General features: G+C 40.3%; 1 protein-coding gene across 1 annotated transcript in view; it reads left to right on the forward strand.

Moving 5' to 3' along the window:
- The window catches only part of LOC140950147 (dedicator of cytokinesis protein 11-like), a 54,651-nt gene that overhangs the window by 22,223 nt on the left and 6,325 nt on the right, over window positions 1–26,103 (forward strand). Inside the window, exons 20-50 of the mRNA XM_073399332.1 lie at window positions 225–309; window positions 934–1,020; window positions 1,131–1,217; window positions 2,215–2,330; window positions 2,663–2,732; window positions 3,149–3,271; window positions 3,932–4,003; window positions 4,322–4,438; window positions 4,539–4,571; window positions 5,486–5,569; window positions 6,045–6,129; window positions 6,484–6,563; window positions 7,204–7,308; window positions 8,657–9,005; window positions 9,765–9,906; window positions 11,118–11,171; window positions 11,760–11,807; window positions 12,429–12,529; window positions 13,482–13,588; window positions 13,694–13,738; window positions 14,342–14,434; window positions 14,979–15,035; window positions 16,023–16,067; window positions 16,989–17,069; window positions 18,729–18,836; window positions 19,297–19,374; window positions 22,551–22,688; window positions 23,462–23,519; window positions 24,390–24,502; window positions 24,934–25,056; window positions 25,390–25,503. Of these exons, the coding sequence (XP_073255433.1) occupies window positions 225–309; window positions 934–1,020; window positions 1,131–1,217; window positions 2,215–2,330; window positions 2,663–2,732; window positions 3,149–3,271; window positions 3,932–4,003; window positions 4,322–4,438; window positions 4,539–4,571; window positions 5,486–5,569; window positions 6,045–6,129; window positions 6,484–6,563; window positions 7,204–7,308; window positions 8,657–9,005; window positions 9,765–9,906; window positions 11,118–11,171; window positions 11,760–11,807; window positions 12,429–12,529; window positions 13,482–13,588; window positions 13,694–13,738; window positions 14,342–14,434; window positions 14,979–15,035; window positions 16,023–16,067; window positions 16,989–17,069; window positions 18,729–18,836; window positions 19,297–19,374; window positions 22,551–22,688; window positions 23,462–23,519; window positions 24,390–24,502; window positions 24,934–25,056; window positions 25,390–25,503 (2,998 nt within the window). The remainder of the gene's footprint in view (window positions 1–224; window positions 310–933; window positions 1,021–1,130; window positions 1,218–2,214; window positions 2,331–2,662; window positions 2,733–3,148; window positions 3,272–3,931; window positions 4,004–4,321; window positions 4,439–4,538; window positions 4,572–5,485; window positions 5,570–6,044; window positions 6,130–6,483; window positions 6,564–7,203; window positions 7,309–8,656; window positions 9,006–9,764; window positions 9,907–11,117; window positions 11,172–11,759; window positions 11,808–12,428; window positions 12,530–13,481; window positions 13,589–13,693; window positions 13,739–14,341; window positions 14,435–14,978; window positions 15,036–16,022; window positions 16,068–16,988; window positions 17,070–18,728; window positions 18,837–19,296; window positions 19,375–22,550; window positions 22,689–23,461; window positions 23,520–24,389; window positions 24,503–24,933; window positions 25,057–25,389; window positions 25,504–26,103) is intronic.

Here is a 26,103-nt window from a genome sequence, read left to right on the forward strand (position 1 = left end):
GTTTTTTTTTCCGATTATTTATTTATCAAAAAAGACGGATCTAAAAGACTTCATGTCCCTATTGTTATTTAAGTGAAATAGAAAGGAACCCATTCCAAGTCGCGTGAAAGCGCCAGATTCAGTTATGTCAGAAAAATATGACATTTGTTCTCTTCTTTAGAGCATAGTTCTACAAAGAGTACCGTAATACATGTAGTTAACTGGTACACCCCTCCTTTTCTTAGCATAACCACGGACGAATGTAACCTCCTTGTTGGTCAAACAGCGCCCAGTGGCTATCTGTCTGCTTACTACGGTGGAATGAAGAAGGTAGGCATTGTAAATTGATGTAAGGTTAAGGAGAGAGCCCATCTTCTGATCGTTATACGCCGCAGGGTTTTTGTCATTTTAGAATCCACGAGTTGGCGTCGATGACTGTCCAAGCCCCCCCCCTGTTTTTTTCTGTCACATGGAAACGTTTTTTGGCTATCGACCTTATCAATTAGGCTTCTAACCAACGAGGTTATAACTCCTTTACTCGAGGAGGAAGCCTACTCTGGAAGTGTTGCTTTAGGTTCCGCCTTGTCATTTTGTTCATTTTTGTTAATAGCGACCTCTTAACTGCAAATAAGCAAAGCATCAGACGGCTTTTTATTGACAATATCACGGCTAAAAAACTCACCCCTTCCGAGAAACTGAGGTGTTATTGAAAAATTTAAGTGGTAGGGTTGATGTAGATAAAACTAGTACTTGTAGCCCATCAAACTACTCAGTGAGGATAAATCCTTTTGTGTTACACACATGTGATTTGTTTCAAGCCCTGTCTTTATGCTTCATATTAGGAAGTGCGATCTGTAGAATAGTCTTTAAGCAGCATCGTATCCTTCCACAATTTTGCTAAGTCATGAACAGTGCTTAATTCAGTGTATTATTCGTTTTTTCTTGCCTTAATAGACAACTGGTCCTGATTTAAAATGGGTGGATAAAGAAAAGCCGCTGTTTAAAGTGAGCAGCAAACTTGTTTCCACCGTTAACTCAGAGGTTAGTAACGAAGTCACGTGACAAAAATTCTTTGAAACGTGTTCTGTATCGATATACATGGTGTACTTCGTCTGAATAGTAACTTTGTAAATATTTCCTTGTTTCTTTAGGATCCTGAAGTAGACAACTTTTTCCGTCACTGTCAGAAGTTTGACGGATCTCCTGCTGCAGACATTGAAATGGTGAAGCTACTAAAGGTACTCAGCAAAATCAATCTTGTAACAAATACAAAGGCAATAGTATTTTAATCAAGCTCGTAGAAATGTAGTTTCAGTGTCAGTAATTTTACGTTTGCGGTGCTCAGTGAAAGCTCTAAGAAGCTTATGGTTGTTTTATCTGACGGGGGTGGGGGGGGGGGGGAGCGGGGGAAGGGGGTACTGTAAACTGCCGCTTATAAGCCCTGGGCTTATACATCCTCGTAAGGGGTTTTAGGAGGGCTTATAATGGGAGAGGCTTATATCCGAGGGGGTTATAATCGGAGAGGCTTATATCCGAGGGGGCTTATAAACGAAGGGGCTTATATCCGGGGGGGCTTATAAACGGAGGGACTTATATCCGAGGGGGCTTATAAACGGAGGGGCTTATATCCGAGGGGGCTTATAAACGGAGGGGCTTATATCCGAGGGGGAATATAAACGGAAGGGCTTATATCTGAGGGGGCCTATAAACGGAACAGAAATAGTGCTTCGAAACAAGTTATAACGGTGCTGATCAAAATACGTTTTGTGAAAGTTTGAACCCAGAGTCATTTCATAGGTAGGTTGACTATCATCGTCCGGGCGAACGTGGTCCTGAATAGGACTGTTGTTGACAGTGACTACATTCACTCGGACGATCATGCTCAACCCACTTACAAAATACCTTTTGTTGTTTACTGTTTTTTTAATTAAGCTTCAAAACATCATGATAAATCGAATTCATTTCAATACAAGGACGAGGGGGTCTTATATCCCAGAGGGAGGGAGAGGGGCTTATAATTGGGTGAATGTTTTGTGGTGGAGGTGGGGTGGGGGTGGGGGTTGGAGGCTTACAAGTACCAATTTATGTTATAGTTTACGGGGGTAAGTGCTGTTGAATGGATGACGGTGCTGAGATTTGCTTGGTTCAAACAGCCTTTTTCTGTTGGTAAGAGAGCCATATTTCAAACAATGCACCATATTCTACTTGTAATTTGACTCTTATTTTTATTCACAGGTCCTGAATGCAGTTAATGTTATAACGGTAGCGAGATTCTTACCCGTTATTTTCAATCAGCTGTTTCACATCCTTGTTGTCACTGGGAATGAGGAAGTCTCGCTGAACACTGTCAGGTAGGGGCCTAGGATTTAGTTGTGACGTCAGTAGTCATTTCATCTTCAGTAGCATCGAATATTTTCAAGCACGTAGTTGGTCTAACCTATCAGAGAATTTGTTTAATTGCTAGCACAACATCAGCTGGAAATGCAAACAATAAAAAACAAAAGAAACATGTTTGAAATGGGAGACTAGGTTAAATTCAAATTAAATTCAATTTAAATTCATACCTATGTGAGTCTTTGTACCGAAAGACTGATTTAGTCGAAATACCGTGAGTCGTCTTCCGGCTTCAAGTTCACTTTCTAATATCTTTTGGTGTTTAATTGCCTTTGTTCGTGTTTTACAGAGTACTGATCAGATTGACGGCACAGCTGCATGGTGCAAGCCGACTGGAAGCCCTAAAATCTTATGTCAAGGTTTGGCTTATTTTTGGTAATATCCTTTATCTATTTTAAATTAGTTGTCGGCCCCTTTTCACGAGCTCCGCATGAACTTGTCTATTGTTGTAAAAGGCAACTGGAAAAAGATGACAAAAACTTAATCTCATAAGTTTTCATACATTTTCCTTTTACTTAAGGAGTGTTCTTTCGGCGGCTTTGTCTGAAAACCGTTCGTTCGGGCGTAATTGCTCTGTAATATCCGCAAGTACTTGTATAGTCAGCATTAATTTGTGTAAAGTATTCAGTTGGTTCTGGGTCTTTCTTGTCCGTTGTAGAATACATTTTCGGATTCCCACCACTCCCCCTCCGGAAAAAGTCAATTTCAGGACAAAAACTGCTTTCATGTACTTATCCGCTGCACTCTGCATACTTTTAAACTCTGTTTGTTGCAGTATGTTTTTGTCACTGAAACGACGCCAGACAACTCAAGGACGATCCACGAACAGTTGTCTAAATACCTGATGGCTAATCTGAAACCTGGGGCTGACCCAGCTGTGGTCAATGATTTCATGAAGGTAAGGCAGTAGTTGATCCATTGCTTAAAGGAGCTGTGTCACGAAATTCAGCCAAATTAGGTATTACAAAATGCCCGTTAAATCCAAGAGAAACATAAAAGTAACCGCTTAAAACATGAAAGGAAGGTTAATATATCACAACAGAAACAAAAGATGTCGCGGATGGGCAAAACTGAAGACGATTGAAACGGACTGAAATTAGGGTTTTTGAAAACTGTTCAGCCTAACAGTTTTACAAAGGTTATCTCTGCTGTTTGCAACTTCAAAGATAATGCTCAGGAGACATATCTGTTTGTCTCGAGTCTCTGACTTTGTCATTTACATGTAATTTCTTTGTTTACTTTAAGTTCCATTAGCGATTGAGGGCGAGTAATTGGCAAAATTAAACAAAATGAACTGGACTGCCGTGACACAGCCCCTTTAAACTAAATGGAAGCTAAAAAGAACTGCTCAAAACGTTAAAAAAGATACAAATAACAGGGAAAATACCGAAAAGGAGGAGCTGGTAGACAAACTGGAAAAAGACTGAAACGGATTGCAATTACGGTTTTTAAAAACTTGTTAGCCTTACAGTTTTTCAAAGTTCATTTTTGTTGTTTTGTAACGTTTGATTGTGGGTCCTCATGTAATAAATATTTTATTCACTCTTTTGTTTTTAAGCTTTCGTGGTTTTTCTTTGAGATTATCGTGAAGAGCATGGCACAGACGCTTGTTCAATCTGGCAAGCTAACGGTAAGAAAACTTCTTTAATAAATTACCAGCCAACACCATCCCATGATAAGCAAACTACAGTCAAACGACGCTCTACGGACACCCGCTCAATACGCTAGCGGACACCTCATTATTACCGACAGTTTGCTTTGTCCCTGGGGAAAGAAAGCCCTTACATTTTCTTTAAATTCAACCCGCTTAATATGGACACTTTCTATGACCCCCTCAGTGTCCGTAATTAACGGGGTTTGACCGTGCCTTTCGTATCTCCCGCCTCATGAGGGGACAGGTTGCTTGTATGTGATCCATTATATTTCTACTATACTCTTTTTTCTTTAGAGGATGAACCGGTTTAGCTGGTTTCCTGAAAGCTACAACCGCTGTTTAGAGAATTTCCTTCAAGCCTTCGTTCCTCAGATAATCAGCCGACTGAAGGATCAGCCTCAGATAGCTAAGGTTTGTACGTCCCTAGAGCTTCATTCCTAAACGAGATAAATATCGTAGAAGCCTTTTGACGAGAATAGTTTTGACACTTCTTCTTGTTGTATCTTCTCAGGAAGCAAATTTCCATTTAGCCTGCTTTACAAAGGTATGTTTTTTATCTGCAGTTGTCAACTATGCAACGATTCTCTCTCCACTCCTCCCCCTGCAGAAACCCTGATAGCGTCTAGCCAGCATTGGTCAAAAGTCTTGGGCAAATGTTTCAAGATTCATGCGAAGCAAATCCGTGGCTCCGTTTCAGTGTTTTTGTGGTTGTTTAACGGAGACAATCATGTTCTGTTTGTGACCAGCCATTTTGGACTATACCCTACAGATCCTGCTAACAAAACCTTGATATCCTATAATCATCCTAAAGACCCTTCCACGTGTGTTTTTTTTAACTTGTGACCGGGACCAGAAATCGAAAATCTGTCAACACGACTAAAACGAAAGCGTTAAATTAGTCAAGATTCCAAGATTGAATGTGCTGATTGGTTGAAAACTAACGGACATATAGCTCCATAAAGTCGCCGAATTTTACAGACATTTGTATGGTGGGGGCAAGTTCGTGCCCATGCAAACGTCTGTAAAATTTCGTGACTTTGTAGGCCAATACGCTGATGTAGCAACAGAACGGGAACGTCATTTGACGACGGGAAAGCGCGCGGAAAAGACTAAACTCGACTTCCGGTGCCCAATTTGCCGCTCTGCCATTGGTCAAGCCAGTTGTTTGATTTGCACGCGCCGTCGTCAACTGACGTTCCTGTTCTGTTGCTAAATCAGCCTATTAATATCTTCGCTCCCTTTTAACGTGTCTCCTGCAAATTTGGTAAGTTTCCTTATTTTACTGAAGGTGCTCTTTCCAACAGTGTCAATGGATTTTTGCTAACTGGTCTTTATCAAAACTTGAAAAAAAAAAAAAACGTGGGCGGAAGGGTCTATTGGAGTACCAGGTTTAACTTTTCATTTTGGTTGTAGAATACAATATTTAAATCATTCACACTGATTTTAAATCTGTTTCAGGACTGTTTTACCTATTTGGACCGTGGATTTGTCTTTCAAATGATCAGCTATTATTCTGAGCAGTTCAAGGATTCTGATACACAGGTAATGTTCTGTTGTACATTAACTACATCTAAATGATTATGGTTTTGCTTAATTGTACTTGTACTATAACCTGCTCAGGGTATGTTCACACGGTATCGGATAGCCTTGGCGCCGGCACGAAAATCATTCCAGACAGGGCGTCTGTTCACGCATAAGAACCGTGATTTCGGCGATTTCGCGCGATATTCTGTTCTGTGCGTTCCAAGTCGAATTGGAATTTAGAAGTGTTTGTTCTTTAATAGAGGAAAGAAACGGAGTACCCGGAGAAAAACTTCTTCATGGTAGCAAGAAAGATCGAGACCAACAGCAAACTCGACCCATATATGCTGTCGACACTGGGATTTGAACGCAGGCCACACATCGGTGGGTGGCGAGTGCTGTGACTACTGCGCCACCCCACCTTTGCTCCAGCTCCTGTTATGTGCTAGTTTGAAAGGCAAAGCATTTATGCGTTTTTTTTCACGTTTCCTTTTAGATGTTAGAATTTAAATTCGAGTTCCTGCAAGTTGTCTGTAATCACGAGCATTACATTCCACTCAATCTACCTTTGGACGTCAGAGGTAAGCTAACGTGCATCTCTCTTTTATCTCTTTATTGGTGGTGCTTACTGAACATCTGTAGTATATCTCCCAGGACTCCTAAAGGAGTAAAATTTGGTCGAATGTCTCCAATACTACTGCTCAGCCGAAGCCGGAGCACTCGGCTAATTGCTCGCCACTCCTTTTCCAAACTTGATTGGCTGAATACAAGGAAGGCTCTTCCCGGCAGTGGCTTCGTTAGCGACCAGTTCACGCAAAGCTGGTTCATCAAAGAAACTCGACAATAATACTTAACTGGCGTTTTTAAATTTTCCCTTCTATTCTCCATCGTGAATGATAATTTACCTTTATTTGTTAATTTTTGCCTTCCTCTAGCCCTTGGCGGTGTGCACGACTCCGAGTTGACAGATGATTACTGCAAGAGATATTTTCTGGTGGGGCTTCTACTAAGAGAGGTAACAATATACAGATGCTGTGGAAGTAGGCAATTAATTTTGCAGCAGGCTGTCGATAAATGTTTAACGTCCAAAATCGGTAGACAAAATCCCACCATGGAGGCAATTTTCCCAAAGGAATTTAAACGGCATTTTTAATAGCTCAAAGTTGGAAAAATTTAAGTAGTCATGGAAGGCGACCAGCAATTTGTTCGTTAATCATTGATACTCTTTTTTTGTAGCCACTGAAACTGTTTTGTCCAAGAAAGCTATATTTCAAATGTTTTTGACGGATTTTATCTAGTTGTCGTATATTTGCGAGATTTTTAGCAACTTTCTCTCCTTCTTGTCCGCGAGGACTCAGATTTTGAACCAGACCCATTACAAGCTTTGTTAGATCAGCTGGAATTTGCCGGGGGACTCTAGACTGTGGATGATCGAATTTGTTAATTAACAGTGACGGTCTCGAGGTAGTTATCTGCAAAGACAAGAAAACGAAAAGTTTGGCTCAATTGGGAACGTTGTTTATCACTTTGAGGGTTGTAGCGTAGTTTCAGTAACATGCAGTTCATCTACGTTTTATGATTTATTTATTCATTTATTATGTATTTGTATATTTGTGTATTTTCGTGACTATCTCTTTTTATTCGTTATATTCCAGATCTCCTCAGCCCTTACACAGGGTCGTCACATAAGAAAGCTAGCTATCAGAGTTTTGAGGAACATGCTGGTGAAACATGAACTCGATGACCGCTATGAGGGCGAGGTAAGTTCCAATTAGAACAAACACGCATTGCTAGCCAGCGAACAGAACCTGCGATTTATTTTCGCAGTCATGTGAATTAAGAACAACTCTCTTAACGGTGATCAGTCTCTGGCCGTACATTTAAGTCTTGTAACAATACAAACAATGTTTCTCAAGACTTGCAGTTTGAGGGGTGATTAATGGCTGATTTAGCAACAGAACGGGAACGTCAGTTGACGACGGGAAAGCGCGCAGAAAGGACTACAGTCGACTCTCTCTTAACGGACACCTCTATAAGACCGACACCTCTGTAAACAACACCTAGAGTTGGTCCTTGCCTTTCTTTCCTCCCTCTGTTTGACTCTCTATAAGACGGACAGCTAGTGCCGGTCCCAAAGGTGTCCGTCTTAGAGAGAGTTGACTTTAAATACGACTTCCGGTGCCCGATTTGTGGCTCTGCCATTGATCAAGCCAGTTGTTCGATTTGCACGCGCCGTCGTCAACTGAGGCTCTGTTGCTGAAGCAGCCTTTTTTTTTTTTCTTGTTTGTCATGTGGCGAATATAAATCTCAGGACGGTTTGCAAACGTCAGAACTGGCCTGCCGGACCGGTCATGAAATGCTCAGTCGTTTCTAGAAGTTTGTACTAAAACCCATCACATCTTTGTATACCATTTACGAATAAATTGATCCGGCTGGATAGTCTCGAATAATAGTGGAATTCTCATTACGATTGGACTAGTCAGGCCATACAGTTCTGACAAATGGTAAACACCCTCAGAGGCTCGCTAACTTATCGACTTCTCGTTTCCCGATTATCGTTATTATACTGCTAGAGGCCATCAATCTCAAAACAATGTTTGATTAAAAGATTCCATAGTGTCAAAGGGAAAAAGCAGTTTAGGTGAAAAATGCAGTACTGAAGATCATACAACTTTAATTTCCTGCACTCGACGGTTAGCTTTTTATAACTGTAATGCGTTAGTCATAGCTAGTCTATTGAAATTTTCATTTTAAGGTTTTACCACTGTAATGCGCAACTGAAAATTTTTACATTGACAAGGCTGTGCTCTGAGAAAAATTGAAGAGAGCCCAGACTTCTGAACCTATGAAATCCAGGGTGCCCAGTATATGAATTATAATATTTTATGAAGAAAGTAAGGTAAGATTTTCTAGTCGCCCAGGAGCAAAAGTTAGACACAAGGGACCACCGGGCTCTGCTAGAGCACAGCCTTGAGTGATAATTTCATGGTGCAATATAAATTTATTACTATTATTATTATTTGGTATTTATTCCTTTCTTGGGCTTCTGATATGTTTATTTAATCTTTATATGCTGCTGAATTAACGGCGTCTTATTTTTGTCGCCAGCAAAAACAAGCCCGCATTTGTACCCTGTACCTTCCCCTTCTCTCTGTCCTACTGGATCATACTCCTCGTTTCCATGGCAGCAAGTACGACTTGTCTGGTCCATTCGTCGCGCAAACGTCCCAGACCTCCTCCACCATGAATGTTCCTAACAGCGAGTTTGGTGCGGATTCCAATCGCAGCTCAAGCTATTCTGCCGCTTTGAAACAGAGTCCGAGTGACTCGCTGACCCCACAGTCGGCTGCACCGCTGAAGGAGGCCACACAGATCGCTTTGCAGGTTCCTTTGGATGAGGATGAGACGAAAGAATTGCTGTTGTGTGCGCTTTACATCTTTAAGAATTTAGAACAAGGTAAGTACAGTCTATACTCCCGGGGGGGGGGGGGGGGGGGGGGTACTTGGGTTACTTTTTGCTGGGTATGTGCGGCTGGCCTCTCAGAGCCCCTACCCCATTATAGTCTATTCTTTGGCCAATTATAGACCCCATCTTAGTCACTTTTGGGCAAATATGTAATTTTCGCGAACCCAACTTAGTCACCTTCTATTTTATATGAATCGACCCATTTTTTAGATTGAATGAAGACCACTTTACTTTTCGTCTGCAGTATAAACATTCTGGTACGTTTGCTAACCGTAAATATGAAGAACTGTTTTACCCCAAAAAATCCGAAAATGTTTGACCCCATTAAAGTCAATCCAGTCGTGAAAATGCGAAGTCATCCAGCGGCACATCTCCATTAGCCTCTTATAAGGAAGCCCCCCCCCCCACCGCCTCCCAGGAACTATAATATCTAGATTTAGTCAAGGCCAAAGCGAAGCTCTCGTGAGATCTTTTAAAATAAAACAATAGAAAGTAAAAATTAAATCAATCCATCTTGCTGTGAATTCTAAGCAGGTACTCTTTGCTAGAGTCCACTTGATACTGAGGTGTGTTCGCTAAATACAGGTTTGTTTTCCTGAAAAGTAATGGCTAGGAAAGTGTGAGACTTACTAATGGGCAGGTCCGCTCATCACGAGACACCATATAATCTATTTATTTGTGGTATTAAGATATCTCAACTTTCCACTTGCTAATTAACGCGGTTCTATGTTACAATTCAATTTTATTTAGGTGTTATCCTCGATTGGTGGCGACAGATTCTCTCCTCTTCACTGAAGCGTCCTCACTGGCATCCTACGGTGTTATACCTCATTCACCAGGATAAAAACTACGCCAAGTTTGCGGCAATTATAGACGTCTTTGATTTGCTTGAGTATGTCAGAACAAAGTCTATTGCTGGTTTGCACGTGACATCACGGCGGCCATGTTGGTGGTCAAGAACAAAAGCATCTTTCTCCTTCGGGAACTTAACTCCATTTTCATGATAATTCTTCGAAAAAAAATTCTATTGTATTGACTGCAATTTTAGAGGTATTGTAGTGCCGCAATTATAGACGACCACCAACATGGCCGCCTCATCACGTGGTTGCAAACCGGAAAATCTTCTTAGCTACAAGTAGAGGTGTATGTACATGTAGTAACATGAAGTACCAAGTTATGTTGTAGCTGCTGAGCTGAAAGCAGCAAATCCTCTCTGCAGCCGTCCCTTGAGTGCTACGTAAAGAACAAGCCTCCCAGGCAGACGGAGGGGGCACGTAAGCGAGCTGCGATAACCTCAAGGGGCCGTCGCACTCGCGTCTTCTTTTGCGTGCTGCTCTCGCGTGTCTTCTCGCGACTCCCCCAAATGGATAGCTTGCTCGTAGGCTAACGTTCTTAGGGCTTCGTCAGGCGTTCCTTCCCGGATTGTGTGACGAGTCAGCAGAACCTCTTCGTGGGAGGCTAGCAAAGAACGGCTGCATAGGGAAATAGAAAGCATAAGGTGCGAAGGCGGGCATTATATAGGCTCGACTGCGGACAGGTTTATTAAAGGTTAGTTAACATGAAATTTGAAAGTTCTTATTCTCAACCTTCCATTTGTCTCTTCTCCTAGTTAAGAAAAGATGGTAAAAAATGATAGATCGAGTCTTGCCCAAAGGAAACGATGTTTGTGTTTGTTGTGTTGTTAACATTTTCCTTCCCTGTTTTAAGCGGGTTTTTTAGTGTCTTTCATAGCTGAATTTGGCCTGCTAATTGAGAGAACGAAATGCACGTTTCATTTGGAATGGTCTGTGCAATTTTGCTCAGTGAGCGTTGGACCATAACGCCCGCGTTGCTTATTGCGAAAAAGTAATTTTTCTGACGCCTCGTGATTCACAGGCGATAGTGGTCGATACTAAAACTTCCAAAGGTCATACCTGACAGGAAATCAAACTGAGTAAGCTTTTGTTGCAGCGATCTGCAATACACCTTTATATCGTACATCACGAAAACGTCTTGGCATTCAAAGAACAATGTCGTGAGTGGATCATTTGGTTTTCTTACTTTCATATTCATAGTAGACCTTTGTTGTGTAAATCATTTCTTTTTTATACTGTTATTTTCCAGGCTAGCCTTGAAGCACTTTCAGTACGTTGGAAAAGAGAAGATTACTTCTCAAAGGTAAGTGCCTTGATCTGAGAACACCCAGTGTTCTGTCATAATATAAATGTCGTCGCATAAGGGCTATACAACGAAGAAAATGGCGAAGAGGAGCGAAGAACAGGAAGGTCGAATTGTTTGGCAGCCTAGTGTGATATTTGCATTCCTGTCCTGTACAAGCTGATGCACGAGTCATACCTAGTCACACGATGGGGACAAAGTATCAGCACCGGAGTAAGTCTGACCTCGTTCCCAGGGTACGAAGAGAAGAAAGACCAGTTTGGAAAAAGTGTGAAAGGTTCGCGCGCAGTCTCGTTCCTCCCGCGCCAACACTGATCGAGCGATCATCAGATACACAAGAAAAGCTAAATTGCACTTTCTATAATTTTAAGTTGCCATGGTAAAAAAGGACAACTATTTTGACATTACGTGAACTCAGTCTGGGTTTTCTCTGCCCATACTTAAAACATGCAATCATTTCAATCGCATCAAACAATGTTCAATTTAAAACTTGTTTATTAAACTTGCATGAATTTAACCGTGCATAAACGTAAACTACACTCATTACGTCTAATAAATATTAACCTCGTACGTTTTGTACTTTAACAGGGAGATTGAATATCTCAAAGCTCTATGGCGTCCATTACCCACCGCAAAGTATGAATGTGTATCGTACATGTACTTTCAGGAAAATAACATTAATTTAATTTAAAAATCATTTCTTGGAAATTACCTTAATGACTTCAAATAACAACTCATGATCTTAACAAATCGTTGATATTATTCAGCAGTTATAAAGAATAAAAGCTCTTAAAGGATCTTCAGATCTAAACTTCGCGTACTGTTTACTGAATTTTACTCTTTACAATAAGTTAAGACTCACCACTGAGTAACCAGTATAGCTCCTATTAAAGTTAACAAGTGACGCGTAAAAGCGATTAATTATCGTTTTCGTACTTTGCCTATTGTTTACTTTACTCGTTTCATCTCATCCACTGACACTCCTTAAAGTAGTTATCCAGCGACGTCCTCTTGAACTTCTTTGATTTACCGTAATTTTGGGGCGAAATAATTATTGTATTTACTCGAATAAAATTTCACGCTTCAAGTGCAGTGCTTGTTTGAAAGCTGAACGCGACGGAGAATTGTTTCTTTAAAGTTAACGGTATTATAATTTTCAGTAACTTAATTCAAGCGTTTTTTGATTTTGGCTGCATCGGGGCCTTGGTGCTTATTCGCGTAAATAAGCTAAAACTTTGTTATTCATCCTATTCTCAGCACAAACAGTGAAACAGCCAAGCAGTTTTTTGAGCAAAAATACCAGGGAGGAGCTGCCAGTCAGAGTAAGATCCATCATTCCAGAGTATCCAGCAGCGGAGGTAATGACCTTTTCTTACTTCACGATGATCGCTTGCCCTTGTCCCGGGCCCTTGCAAAGTTAATCTCTGGGACTTCGTCATAGCAGTTTGGTCGATTTTGTTTATTTTTGCCGCGCACTCGCTGGTGTAAGCCGTTGAATTTCTTCTACAAGACAAATTCGTGGTTTTATGGCAAGTACAATTCGACCTTTGATCCTAGCCTGAATTTCAGCCGCCTACTCATCTTGCTATGTCACTCGGGAGGTGACTCCCCGAAGGACTTAGCGAGGGAAGGAGGCGGGTGAAATTCAGGTTAGTGTGTGTAAGACTTAACTCTCTCCTCCGTACAGGCTTCTGCTGGGTATTCCAATAAAGTAAAAGCTAAATTTAAATGAAGATATGATACGTCGCAGTGGTAATTGCAATTTAAGCAATTGCAAATTGAAAATTTTTTTCGGGTTAATTTGCAATTGCTTAAATTGCACGAAATTTTTTCCCGTTAATTTGCAATTGCTTAAATTTCAATTGCCACTGCGATCATCAGATCATCATTGAAATTTGTATTTCCGCAGTTCACAACATCATCCTAAAGTAGAAATTGTATGAAAAAAGTAAGCGCGCGGCACTGTAGCGCGCAGGTTGCCCCCTTGCACTTTCCTTTCCTCTCCACCCAGCTTCTCTGTGACACAAAGAGGCCTTCGCAGTGGAGAGGAGTGTTTTCCCTAAATTGGTGACCAGTTCCTTATACAGTACCTAAATCTGGCTAAATTGCGTGACACAGCGTCTTAAAGGAGACATTTGTTGCGGTCACACACAGCCTTATTACGCAGGATTAAGGCTTTTTGGGGTGGAAAACTAAATGAAAATGAAACTGTGTGTGTACTACATGATTTATCGTAAAACGTAACCATGGGATTGTCAAAAGATGAAAGGACCGACCATGACAGCCCCATCCTTTATTTTTCTCTGAAAGGTATAAACATGGATGTTTGTACTCGAATCTTGATGGAGGGAAATCTCGCAAATGAAGTCGGTCTCATTGTTTTGGACACCATTGAACTATTCTGTGGTCACTTTAAGGTGAGTGCACTCATCGCTTTTTTATTTTAGGCTAATTCGACTTCAAAGTTCTTTGGCAAATCAAATCTTAATGCATTATTTTAAAATTATTTGTTTGTTTTCAAGTTTCACTTGGAACAAGAGGAAGGTGACAATCTCCTGATGAAAAAGGTTTGTCTAACTACTGTATTTGCCATGGTTCAGAAATTTGAGAGTTCGTCTTGTACAGCATAATAAACAGAACTTCAGGAATGTTCTGCTCTGTAGTTTTCAGTCAATAATTATTTTTTTCCACTGACTTAAAAGTTAAAGGGGCTGTGTCACGGTAGTCCAGTTCATTTTGTTTAATTTTGCCAATTACTCGCCCTCAGTCGCTATGGAACTTAAAGTAAGCAAAGAAATTACATGTAAATGACAAAATGAGAGACCCGAGACAAACAAATATGTCTCCTGAGCATTATTTTTGAAGTTGCAAGCATGAACAGTTTTCCAAAAACCCTAATTTCAGTCCGTTTCAGTCTTCTTCAGTTTTGCCCATCCGTGGCATCTGTTGTTTCTGTTATGTTATTTTAACCTTCCTTTAAAGTTTTAAGCGGTTATTTTTATGTTTCTCTTAATTTAACGGGCATTTTGTAATACTTAATTTGGCTGAATTTCGTGACACAGCTCCTTTAAAGCAAATGTCATTTGTGTCCATTTGAGTTAATACTCCAGGGAATGAAAGAGTGAGTAACATCTTCACACTGGTACAACCCATGTGTTTTCTATGTTCAGGTGTTCAGCGTCCTGATAAGCTTCCTTCAGATTCCTCAGTCAGAGTTTATGATGAAACACGTGTTTGCAAGCCTCAGATCGTACATCAATAAGGTAAACTGCTCAATCAATACTGATCACTAATAAGCTTCGGTTTTACTGATACAGAAAGAAAGAAAAGGTGCATGAATATTGCCCAGAGGTAGTAACTTTGTAAAACACGCTACGGCCTGCGCCACTTGAGAAACGACTAGACGGGAACTTGAACCGAAATGCGTCCTGCAAGTGTTTGTGGGATCGCTACTGAGGAACTTGCCGGTCAGCTATTGGCCAATTTCTTTTCCCTGTCTCTAGTAACATTCCCAGATGTCTTTGCAAACGTTGACTGGGCCCAGTTCCCTTCTCGCGCGGTTTTTCTCTCACTGTGTTCTTGTAAAATACCGGTAGAATATGTCCAGTCACCATAGCCAAGGAGTTTGGTGTGGACGTTGTGCTCGTGATCACTTCGACTGAACAGAGCTTTTCTGTAGATTTTTGTAACTGGCAAAGCTTTTGGTCACCTTACTCAGTAACCACGTAGTTTTATTGCGTGATTTAGTATTTAGAGTGTTTGTTTTTCGTCTTTTTTCTTCTTATTATCATTTTTGACATTTGCCAGTTCCCAGCTGCTCTGTACAGGGGTAGTGCAAGTTACTGTGGTGATCTTTGTAAGGAGGTAAGATGGATAATGTGCTGGAAGCACTTTCTGTATAATTTTTTCGGGGATAAATATAATGTTTCCCTTAATAGAGTTGCTGTTATAATAAGGATAGTAATTTAAAAGTCTGTAGCCTCTAAATCGTATCATTTAGAGTCAGCTTGAGTTATCACGTATGATGGAAGTGTGTGTAATAGTTCGTTCCTATTATTGCCGGTTTAACTGTTCTTCGAACAAGGAAAACTTCAGGGTAAAGTAGAGAGGATTTCTTTTTCCAGTATTGCAATGGATAAATTTGAAGATAAACTCGGGAAAAATAATAATGAATTATGAAATTCTGTAAAACTTATCTTCCTTTATTTATTCTGTACCGAAATTATTGATGCAGATAGGGAAAGGTCATGCCCGTATCGAACGTTTTGAATACTAAATGAACTCAGTCTGTCTAATATTTTATGTCAGTAACATCGTGCGATTTTCCATTAAAAAAACACCGAGGTTTGCCGCTTTTATTTGATCCATTAGCTCCTGTCGCTATAGAGGCGTCATAAAGTATATTTACATCTCGTACTTTCCTGTCCTATTTGATATATTTTATTATTTCTATTAACACTTAAAAGGCAATTACCTGTTTGGATGTTATGGTAAACTCCATTGTACGTTGTATTTGTCGCGATATCGACGGTAGAAGATTTTTCCTTCAATGTAAGGACCGGCATAGTTTGAAAATCGGTGCTTCCCCTGATGTCGCGTCACTTTCCTCGGCGGACGTGAATTGCTTCTTAATTTGTCTGCTTGATGGTGTTTTAACATCAGAAAGAGAAAAAGAATTTTGATCACTCTTTCCTCGTCAGTCTCAGTAAATTTTTTGAATCAGTTTTAGAATGGGTGGTATGGGTTAACGGCGTGCTCTATTGATATTTAGTGTATTAAGCTTTTGAAACAACAGAAACATCCTAGGCTACTTAGTACTCCAACTGCGCTTTCTTTCTCTTTGCTTCGCAGATTCTCAGCTGTTACAACTCAAGATTGGGAAGTCTTCGAAACCAGGTGTGTCTTCAAAGAGACGACTTGTCACCTCTTAGGCTTTAAACCCAACACGACTGCGCAAATAATTTTTATTTTCGCTAATTGTTGAGATATTTTCGTGACATCTATTCACAAAAACCACAGACCTTGTGAGCTGGGCCCTGTGTCTTTATATCTCCTCCTTGTCGATATTGTGTTATCACCAACTAAACCGGTATTTTGTGGTAAGTCGCAGCGCTTCGCAATTGTTATGTGTTCAAATTGGAAGGCGCCGAGACGTGATTGCGATTGTCCATTAAAATCACTCGTACAATAGGAATTTATCGACAGTCATTAGCGCAATATGAATTTTTGTTAGACTCTTGATCGTGCCTAACCATTTTAAGGAAGGAAGGTGTGAAGACGCTAGAAACTATTATGAAGTTTTTGCGTCTCCGTCTCGCCGTCTCGCTCTGTTTCACAGGATCATGGAGATTTTTTGCACCTCAGTTTCAGTTCGTTTAGTTTAACCTTTCCCTGATTTGATAACGACCTTTTAATTCTCCGCCCGGTAAAGAGCGACTCGGAGCTGTAGAAAATCCCGAAAGATTGCTTTAAATGGGCTTTTTCACGATTTGATAGTTTAAGAGTAAAATGGGCCCTGAGTTGTCGCTATGTTTTACCGATATAGATACTTAGTCTTCATACAATTTTGATTATTATCGCGGCCGGCTCAGTTGCATATGTCGATGTAAGCCCTTTTTTACCGATCTACTACTCAAACTAATTTTTTGCTACAATGCAATCGCTTTTAAAGACTGTGCTTGCCATTTTTTCTAACAGCCTCCCATCTGGCTGAAAATTATTTTAGTTAGAAGGCTTAATAACAGTCTGTTAGAAAGATAGTGAAGCCATCTCAGGATCGTCTAATTTTTATCGCGGTCATGTTTGTTATCTCCACAGGCGTGCTCCTTTTTATATCTGCTGATGAGAAGTAATTTTGAGTTCTCGGGTGCACAAGGCTGTGATAGAGTGCACTGGCAAGTACGTAGCATTTAACTGAAATATTTACTTTGATTCCCTTACGATTTATATTCATGTTTTAAAACCTTTCTTGGTTGCTTGCTTTTTTTGTCTAAATGAGAAATGGCTATTAAAAAGGTAATTTAAGTCCACTTTTAAAAACTGAAAGCAAATCTTTTATTACACGAAAGTCGTTCTCTTTAGCATATGACTTTTTGCTATTTGCGCGTTGTCTGGGCCTAACATAATTATGGCTTTCATGGCAAATATTTGTAGTTTCAAAAATACGGCCTAGCTCAGTTTCAATTTTGAGTCCCTACTTAGAAGTGAAGATATGCATCTTAGTATAAAAATTATGTCGAAGGTTGAACAAAATAATTAGATACCATAGGATGTGTTAAAAATTATTTGTACTGGTGTACCTTTATTAATTAAAAATGCAAATAAGAAATTTAATAATCACATTGATTGCGAATCGGTACTTTAAATGATGTTGTGACGGAATTAAAATTGACACACAATGGCTGCTCTGCTATTGTCACTTTCCATCTCATTTTACGGTTCTCTCTACACGAAAAACCTGAAAATCAGTCTGCGTGAAGGAAAACCCGGCAAAAATTGCGAGAGAAAAGAAGCATCAGACTATGGATGGAAAATTTTGACCGTCGGTTTTGTTTTAACTTCACAGTAAGCCGCAGGTGTTGTGTTATCTGTTTTTGCTGTTGTTGCCGTTGTTTCCAACCTGTACAAAGTAAATCTAATCTTCTCAACCCGCTCGCTCTCAAAGTATTGTAATTAAAGGGAGACGAAAACGGCATGGCGTAAAAAATGTTGAAGAACCTCTTGTTCTAATAATAAAACCACACCCTAGAGTCCTACAATATCATCGATGACCTTGTACATTTATTTCGAAATATGGGTGACTTGGCCATTCTGCGCATGTCAACTTCATCCCCGTCTACAGATGCACAGTCAAACGACAGAAATGCAAAGCTAACCTACTTACCTTACCTATAACCCTTCAAAAGGTAATTTTTCATTTTCAGTGTTCAAAGTTTGAATCTCTTTCAATCTTCTCGGTGTCGTAAGTCAAATACAGTTTAATTTTGTCTGGTCGTGAAGCATTTTCCGAGAAAACTTGTTATTTTGAGAAAATGAAGGGCGAAATAAAATCAACTTACTATTTCATGCATTCCCCAATCAACTGTTCACCGCGATGGATATGCGTATCGCAAGTTTCGACAGTTGTCTCAGATTAAAAAGACAAGTTGTCAGCAAGATCACTGGATATATTATTATAGATCATTATCATTCATTCCTTAGTCCATTCATTCATAGAGGGCTCAGGTGTTCAACTCACTGAGGTGACATGTTTTTTTTTTAAGTTCTCCGCTGACCAAATATGATATTCAAGTGATCACCCGCTCAGAGAACTTAACTTCAGAAAGATTCTTTTAAAGTTCTCACGAGAGCTTTGCTTTTGACCTTGGCTAAATCTATATATTATGAATCATTCATCATTCATTCCTGAATCCATTCATTCATTCGATCTTTCTTTCGTCGGTTCGTACGTTTGTACATTCATTCACTAACTTACCAGTGCTTTAAAAGATTATTTTCATCCTATTTAAGGGAAAATGTCCACAGTCAACGTGTTTTCTGTGTTATTGTTCCTGTCAGGTCATCGTAGCGGTCTCCAAACTTATGGCGGAAGGCCTTAACCGTACCGCTGTCAACAATTCTCTGTTGGCGCTCAAGAATTACGCCGTAGAAGACAGAGGAATGAAGGTTTGCTTAATCTTAATGTTGGGGTCAGTTGTTGTTATTTTGTTTTAAACGTTGAACCTCGCTCAACTTCCACGTTTACGCGTGACCTTTCATACATTGCCTCTATTCGTAAATTTTACGTGCGTTCGCGCGGAAAAATTACGGGACAGTGGAAATCCACCTTAAGATATTGGATAAAATTTCGAACCCAGGCCTAATAGCTATGCGCTTGGTTCCGCGGGCTTAGTTATGACCATCGGTTTATCAATAAACGTATGCTTGCATTTGAAAATACCATTTTGACGAGGGAAAACAAGTTTGACTAGTCCAGAATTTCGGGTTACGGTGACTTGAAAGGCTTGACGTGATTCAGGCTCAGCTTCCTTTTCTCCTCCTCGATTAAGAAGAAGACAAGAGGAGACTCGGCTTGTAGGGTGCATCATTTTATACTGTCTTGTCCTTTTGCTGTCTTCTCTTGTAGAACACGTCGTTTCCATCTGAAGTAAAAGACCTGACGAAGAAGATTCATACTGTCTTGCAAGCGACTGCTCAAATGAAGGTACGTGCCATTGGTAACATGTAGGGGTCATTATTTTCAGTTTCTTAGTCTCCCTTTTTAGTGTATTAATGCTTTACAGAGCGGACCCTCTCACCGGGACATGTGGAAGAAGATTGTCCAATGTATTTTTTTTTTTTGGCAAAAGGACCAATAACATTCATAGATTCGAGGGCTGTTTCCTGAGAGGTCAGGTAAAGTCGGACGGTTTTAAAATTTTCAATGGTTGCATAGTTGAACCTTGAATTTTATGTGTCCCTTTACAAAAAAAGTTTTTTTTTTTCAGAAAACGTTGTCATTGGACAATCTTCTTCCAATTGTCTCGGTTTGACTGTCCACACTATAATACCCTAGCATGTTCACAGCCCCCCACCCCCCTCATCTCAGAAGGGGCGTCTGTACACAGGCTTTAATACCAGTGAAAAATTCTCTGCCACGGGTTGTTGATATATTCTTAGTCATTTCTTCGCTTAACCAATCTAAATGTTCCCTCTTAGTTTATACTTTATACCACCACAAAAAATGCTCCAGATGGAGCGGTGCATGTTAAGTATCTAAGGTGGGTCCCCGCGCTGTAACTTGTTCAAAGTTATTGTCTTTTATTCGAATGATATTTACCCACTTCAATTCTTCTCAGAAGGGGCGTCTGTACACAGGCTTTAATACTAGTGAAAAATTCTCTGCCACGGGTTGTTTTAAAGTTGTTGATGGGAAGACTACGGAAGGGTTTAGCAAGATAAAGGTCTACGTAAGGTCGGCGACAAGTGAATGAATTATCGCACCAAAAAATTAATCGAATTGAAGTGGGTGAATATCATTCGAATAAAAAGACAACAACTTTGAACAAGCTACAGCGCGGGGACCCACCTTAGATACTTAACATGCACTGCTCCATCTAGAGCATTTTTTGTGGTGGTATAAAGTATAAACTAAGAGGGAACATTTAGATTGCTTAAGCGAAGAAATGACTAAGAATATATCAACTATACTGGCGGTGCGTGAGGGGGCGGCGGGGGGGGGGGGAGTTGGGAAGTACGTTATCTGTTTCATTCATTTTCTCGAGAGTTACAACTTCGTGACTTCGGTATTCCTTAGTTCCGTTAACTCTGGAAACCGTCTTCGTACCTATTTTTGAAGAGAAGTGTAAACATTTGCATGAAAAAAGCTAGTTACGTCAGTTGAACAAGCGGGAAACCTATGTCTGTTTTGTCCGTGCCGCGAACGTACAATACATGCGAACTCACGTTTATCATTCGGTCAAAAAAGTAATTCATCCAACGGTAACAAATTAGTCGCCGTTGCAACATCTGGCTGGTCGAAAAGAGACGACAAATTAAAACATAAGTCCCTAAGGAAAGTGATTTGGTGTGTAAATTTGCCCACGACAAAAGTAGCATCGTATGTATGGACTTAGCCTGCTTAGCCTTTACGCAGTTTCATTTCTGCGATTTGAGACAAAAAAAAAAAAGAGTTCTATAGTCGTAGGAACTCACTTTGGTTGCTTAGAGTGTGTCTATCTGCTTAGTGTACAGGTTTGAGAAAACGTGTTTGTAACGATTTTTCCTTTATTTTCCTTTATAAACGATTAGATCAGGCAAAATAGTGATATAATATTCACTTTAAGACTAATGTGACTTCACTCTCCATTATCATATTTGAAGCCAAGGTTGTAAGGTAACGGACGTACTCATGTTTACGTAACTTCCTATTTCAAATTTTTTTGGCGTTTTTCCCATCAAATAAGATACACTACAACTGCCCAGTGGGCAGCGGGATTTGATTCCTTGATGTAAATGTTCTCTATGCTGTTTTTTTCCTTGGAGCAAAATTTGCGCAATTTGAAATATCACCAAAATTATACAATTTCCCGGATGTTCACGTGTCAAGTTGATCGTGTGATCTTATTGAACTTTATAGCGCGAAATTGATAACAGGAAGTGAAGTTGTTGTTTCGTGACAGAACAGAGTTTAAAACAGATCTCTACTGGACAAGTTATAGTCTGCTACACAGCCATTTTGGGTGTCGTTACGTGACCACACTAAAAACGGCTGTGTGTAGCAGACTAGACAATTTAGAGCAAGTACTGTCAATAAGGAAAAAGAAAATTTAACGTAATCATCTCGATTTCCTGTCCGTGTCTGGGAGCAAAAGTGGAACACTAAGCGGCAAAAAAAGGTCGGAATCATTTGGAATTGATCATTTCCTCAAGACCTTTTCGCAGACCAAATAATCCATTGTATAGGGAATGGCTGTTAGTTTACAAACACTTTGTTACGAGGATTTAACTCGAGAAGCAAGTTCAAAAAACGGCAGAACGTTGCGAGGGAAGCAAAATGTCGGAGTTCACGCGATTGAAAACTGTGCGATCCAGCAGCTAATGGTTCTACATATAACTATTCCACATGCAACGCTGAAAGAATCAAAGGATGATGATGCTGTATTAGTACGTTATTTTCTTGATTTGTGTTTCCCATACTTGGTATTAGGGACCTTAAGATCCGATGACAGCGACGGCAATGAGAACGTCATAAAACCAATCTGTCAGATCAGCAAAACAACAACTCTGCACGTGCATTACGCTTTTTTGTACATTTCCTTTTGCCGTTGCTGCTCGCCTATAACGAGAAACTTCCTAGTTTCACGTTTTACGGAGGACGTAAACACAAGGCAACAATTTTCTTTTTCTTTTACTGAACTCAGATACAGTCTTTTAGAATCAACTTCAGAAAAATTTCCCAACATTTGACAAATTGAATGAAATGGGATAAGGAAGTTTGAAACAGCGCGATTCAAGTATCGTTTTCGCTGCCGCTACCGTCGCGTGAACCAATAAAACTGAAAGAAAAAACTAAAAGAAGCTCTCTATATCAGCGTCTATATCTACAGGGAATACCTTGTACTTAGAGAAGAAACTGGTCTGAAGCACTCGGATGCCCGCGATTGAAAATACTCACGCAGGGTTGTCATTAAGGACCCGGGGCTGTGGATTTCCCCTGGCTACTTTTACAGAAAAATAGAAGAGAAAAGAACCCCCCCCAAAAAAAAATCCCTAGCTGTTTTATGCCCCGGCCACTTGCTGCATCTACCCGGTAACGTGAAATTTTAGTGACAGCCCTGCTGTCAATCACAATGATTTATTGTTGATCTCTGCGGCTCAGTTAAACGTTGTCGTTTGTAGGAGCATGATGATGTGCCAGAAGTTCTAGTGGACCTGCAATACAGTTTGGCCAAATCGTACTCAAGCACACCGGAACTGAGAGAAACCTGGTTAGAGCACATGGCCGCTGTACATGAGAGTCAGGGAAATTTTTCCGAGGTGAGTCTGCCGCCGCATGAGTCAGTACAATTTATGCAACCACTGCTTTTTGTTTGGTTGGTTATGTTGTTTATTTACTTGTGTTTGTTTGTTTGTTTATTGTCTAAGGGCCTGTTTACATGGAGGTGGGGACCCCGGTTAGGTGAGGTAACCCTCTTAGGTGGGGTAACCCGCCTGTCCATATAATCTCTCCTTTTAACTTGATCACGCCAAGGCGGGTAGCCCGGTCTGCCAGACCGGGTAACCATCTCAGCCAGGGTCAAATTTTGCCATGTAAACGTTTCGAGGTGGGATAACCCGCCTTGCTGGGGTCGGATTCGTGATACATCAAATTCGCGCAAAATTCACTTTGGCAGTGGCCTTACATCATTATTAAAGGTAACAATAGAAGCCAGAGCACTGAAGGTTGTAGCAAGAGCAGCAAGTGAGTGTAGAAGAGCATTAATAGGCAAAAAACGTGGCTTGCCAGCATTTTTTGTTTACGCCGTGTTTAGGGACCATTCAATAATCTTGAGAAAGTAAACCCCGGGATGGCTTGGTTTTAAGATTGCATGTAAAAGAGGGTTATTTTTTTTACCCCACCTAAGCAGGGTTAGCTCACCTACTTGGGGTCCCCCACCTCCATGTAAACAGGCCCTTCACTGAACTGTTCTCGTCATACTAAGGAATTGATGTTTACTGATAAGTAACACGATGTAGACACGTGTAGCTTTTTAAACGATAACAAATAGCGTGGCATAGCCCCTTTAAACATATTTTTCCCTCTCCTTCAGACGGCGCACTGCTATATCCATGCTGCAGCTCTTGTCGCTGAATATTTAAAACGACAAGGTAGGAATATCACATAAAGCAAAAATTACAACGTGCCATTTTGCCAAATTTACCGAGAAAACGCCTTTTCGGGCGACTTCGCCTCACCATGACGTCTACTATCAGGATAGAGGAATCTACTCATGGTAGTCGCCAATGCAAGCATCCAAACTAAGAGAAACACCAAATCTTGTACCACAACATACTTTACCATACTGAATAAAGTTTTTTTGACAGCACTGCTAATTAAAAGAGTTTTGTGAAGCGAGCAAAAGCAAACGTGCTGGTCATCAGACATGGTTGCTATAACCAGAATTTAAAACAACGTTAACGTATTGCGAACAGAAAAGCACCAAAATATGTATATTAATGCGACGCAACTTACTTGTTAGCATTATGATTTGTCAACCGAACATGGTCGTTTATTCATTCTGTGGCGTAAAAGTTAGAATCAACATCTACCTCGGAGTTAAGTAACTCTGGAAGCGATGCCGTCAGATTTGGCTCTACATTACATCCTAAGAACAGCTAGAAGTACCCAGTAACAAATCGACAACATTTTTCCATCATTGAAATGATGTCGAAATGTTCAAAACCCAAGTGGAACCCAAGCTGCAGGCGAGTGGTTTCACTGCAAAGTTTCATTTCTTATGGTCGATAAGAGTAAAAACCATGGAAAGTTTTTTTATGACATGTTTTGTCGTCCATTTCCGGCGAAGTTCCTTGTAAAATCGTACGCCAGAGAAATCGCTCAGTCATTATAAAATATTGTTTTGATTTTGTTTATGTATAGAATTTTGCCCTGAATTATATATACTCTCCACTTAAATAGCATAGCTTTCTGAGCCGGTCGGTTAGTCATTAATCCGTGTTTTCTTGGGGTTATTTTAGGCGCTTATCCACCCGGTTGCGCGGCGTTTGCCAGCGTTTCACCAAATGTGGTCGCTGACGAAAGTGTTATGAAAACTGACGAAGGAATGAGAATGGAACAGCGCTATACTGTGGTTAGTTTTCTGCTTCAATCGACTATTCTATTTTGGTTAGAGGTTAGCGAAACTTGAACCCTATTACTAAGTTTCGGCCGGGGACTGTAGAAACCAGAGGATCCCATAATATTTTATAAGGGTTTAGTGTACATGACAAAACTTGTAGGTAATAAATAATTTACATCATTCCTTGGCGTAACGCATTGTTTTGGTAACCATTAAGTGGCTAGGGTCTTTATTATGTCATGATAAAGGCAGCGTTCAGTTTTTATTGAAATGCTAATCGAAAAGGCAACCGCGCGGCCTTTGAGATATTTTTCTCTTGTGTTTAGTCATGAAAGTCCGGTGCTCCAGACCCTTCGCTTCCTTTCGCTAGTTAAGCAATTAAAAGGGCGATTTATCAAGTGAAAAACAAAAGTCAACTGATGTTTCTTTTATTCTGTGTCTAGCGGCATCTAGTGGATCTGTTGGAGCAGAGTGCCAAGTTTCTTGAACGTGCAGAACGGTACGAGGTCATGGGTGAAGTGTACAAACTGGCAATTCCTATCTACGAACAAGAAAGGGACTTCCTGGTAAGTAGACACACAGGCAACAGCGCGAAGAGCTTTGTACGTTAAGCAAATTGTACCCTACACCAAGCATTATTTGCTTGTTTACCACAGGCAGCCGCCGGCTGGGAAACGGCACAGCATTGTTTAAGGGGAGTGAGCTGGGGAAGGCTTGCATTTTCCCTTTTGAAGTGTCGGTAAACACGAGACTTGTCGTGGAGCACAGTGTTTCAACTAATTTTTATGACCGATTTTAGCCCTATAGCATATCAAACCCCTCATTATCGCGTTTGGCGGGTAAAATTGCCTCATTTGAAAGCTCTCTAGCTAATGCCTATGAACATATTCCACCCTCAGCGCCTCTCACTGGCGTACAACAGTCTGGCTAAGGCGTACCACAAGGTTGTTGATGTGATGGGAAGTGGTAAAAGACTTCTTGGCAAGTACTTCAGGGTTGCATTCTTTGGACAGGTAAATAGTTTGTAGTCGCACCATTAACGAAATTTATTTTAAACCAACTTGAGTTTGAAAACTTCAGGGTTCGCACGCACCTTGAAAGTCCATGAATTTTAATTTTTTTGAATTTTTAAAAAGACCTTAAAAGTCCTTGAAAATTGCAGTCTGTCCTGGAAATTCCTTGAATTTCGGTGCTAACTTTATCCAACCTAAAGGAAAATGAGCAACCACAGAAAGACCTTTAGTATAAAATTGCTCATGAAGAATTGCTAAAGAAGACTCGAGGCTTTTTTTGCATGCACTGAATGGAATCCTTGAAGAATGGGAAATGTGCCCTTGAAACACAAGCTAAAAAGGTCTATTGTAATCCGTTTCAATCTTTTTCAAGTTTGCCCATCCGTTTCTTCTTTTGTATTTGTTGTGTTATTTACACCTTCTTTTCATGTTTTGAGCAGTTATTTTTATGTTTCACTCAGTTTGGCGGCGGTTCCCGCGATTTGAACTTTGATTAATTTCGTGACACAGATTCTTTACCATAGACGTTGTTCCAACAGCTAGATCGTTCAGGTTTTACAGACTTTGCTATACAATGAGAATGTGCGTTATGCAAGAACA

Source organism: Porites lutea, chromosome 10, assembly GCF_958299795.1.
Source record: "Porites lutea chromosome 10, jaPorLute2.1, whole genome shotgun sequence".
NCBI lineage: Eukaryota > Metazoa > Cnidaria > Anthozoa > Scleractinia > Poritidae > Porites > Porites lutea.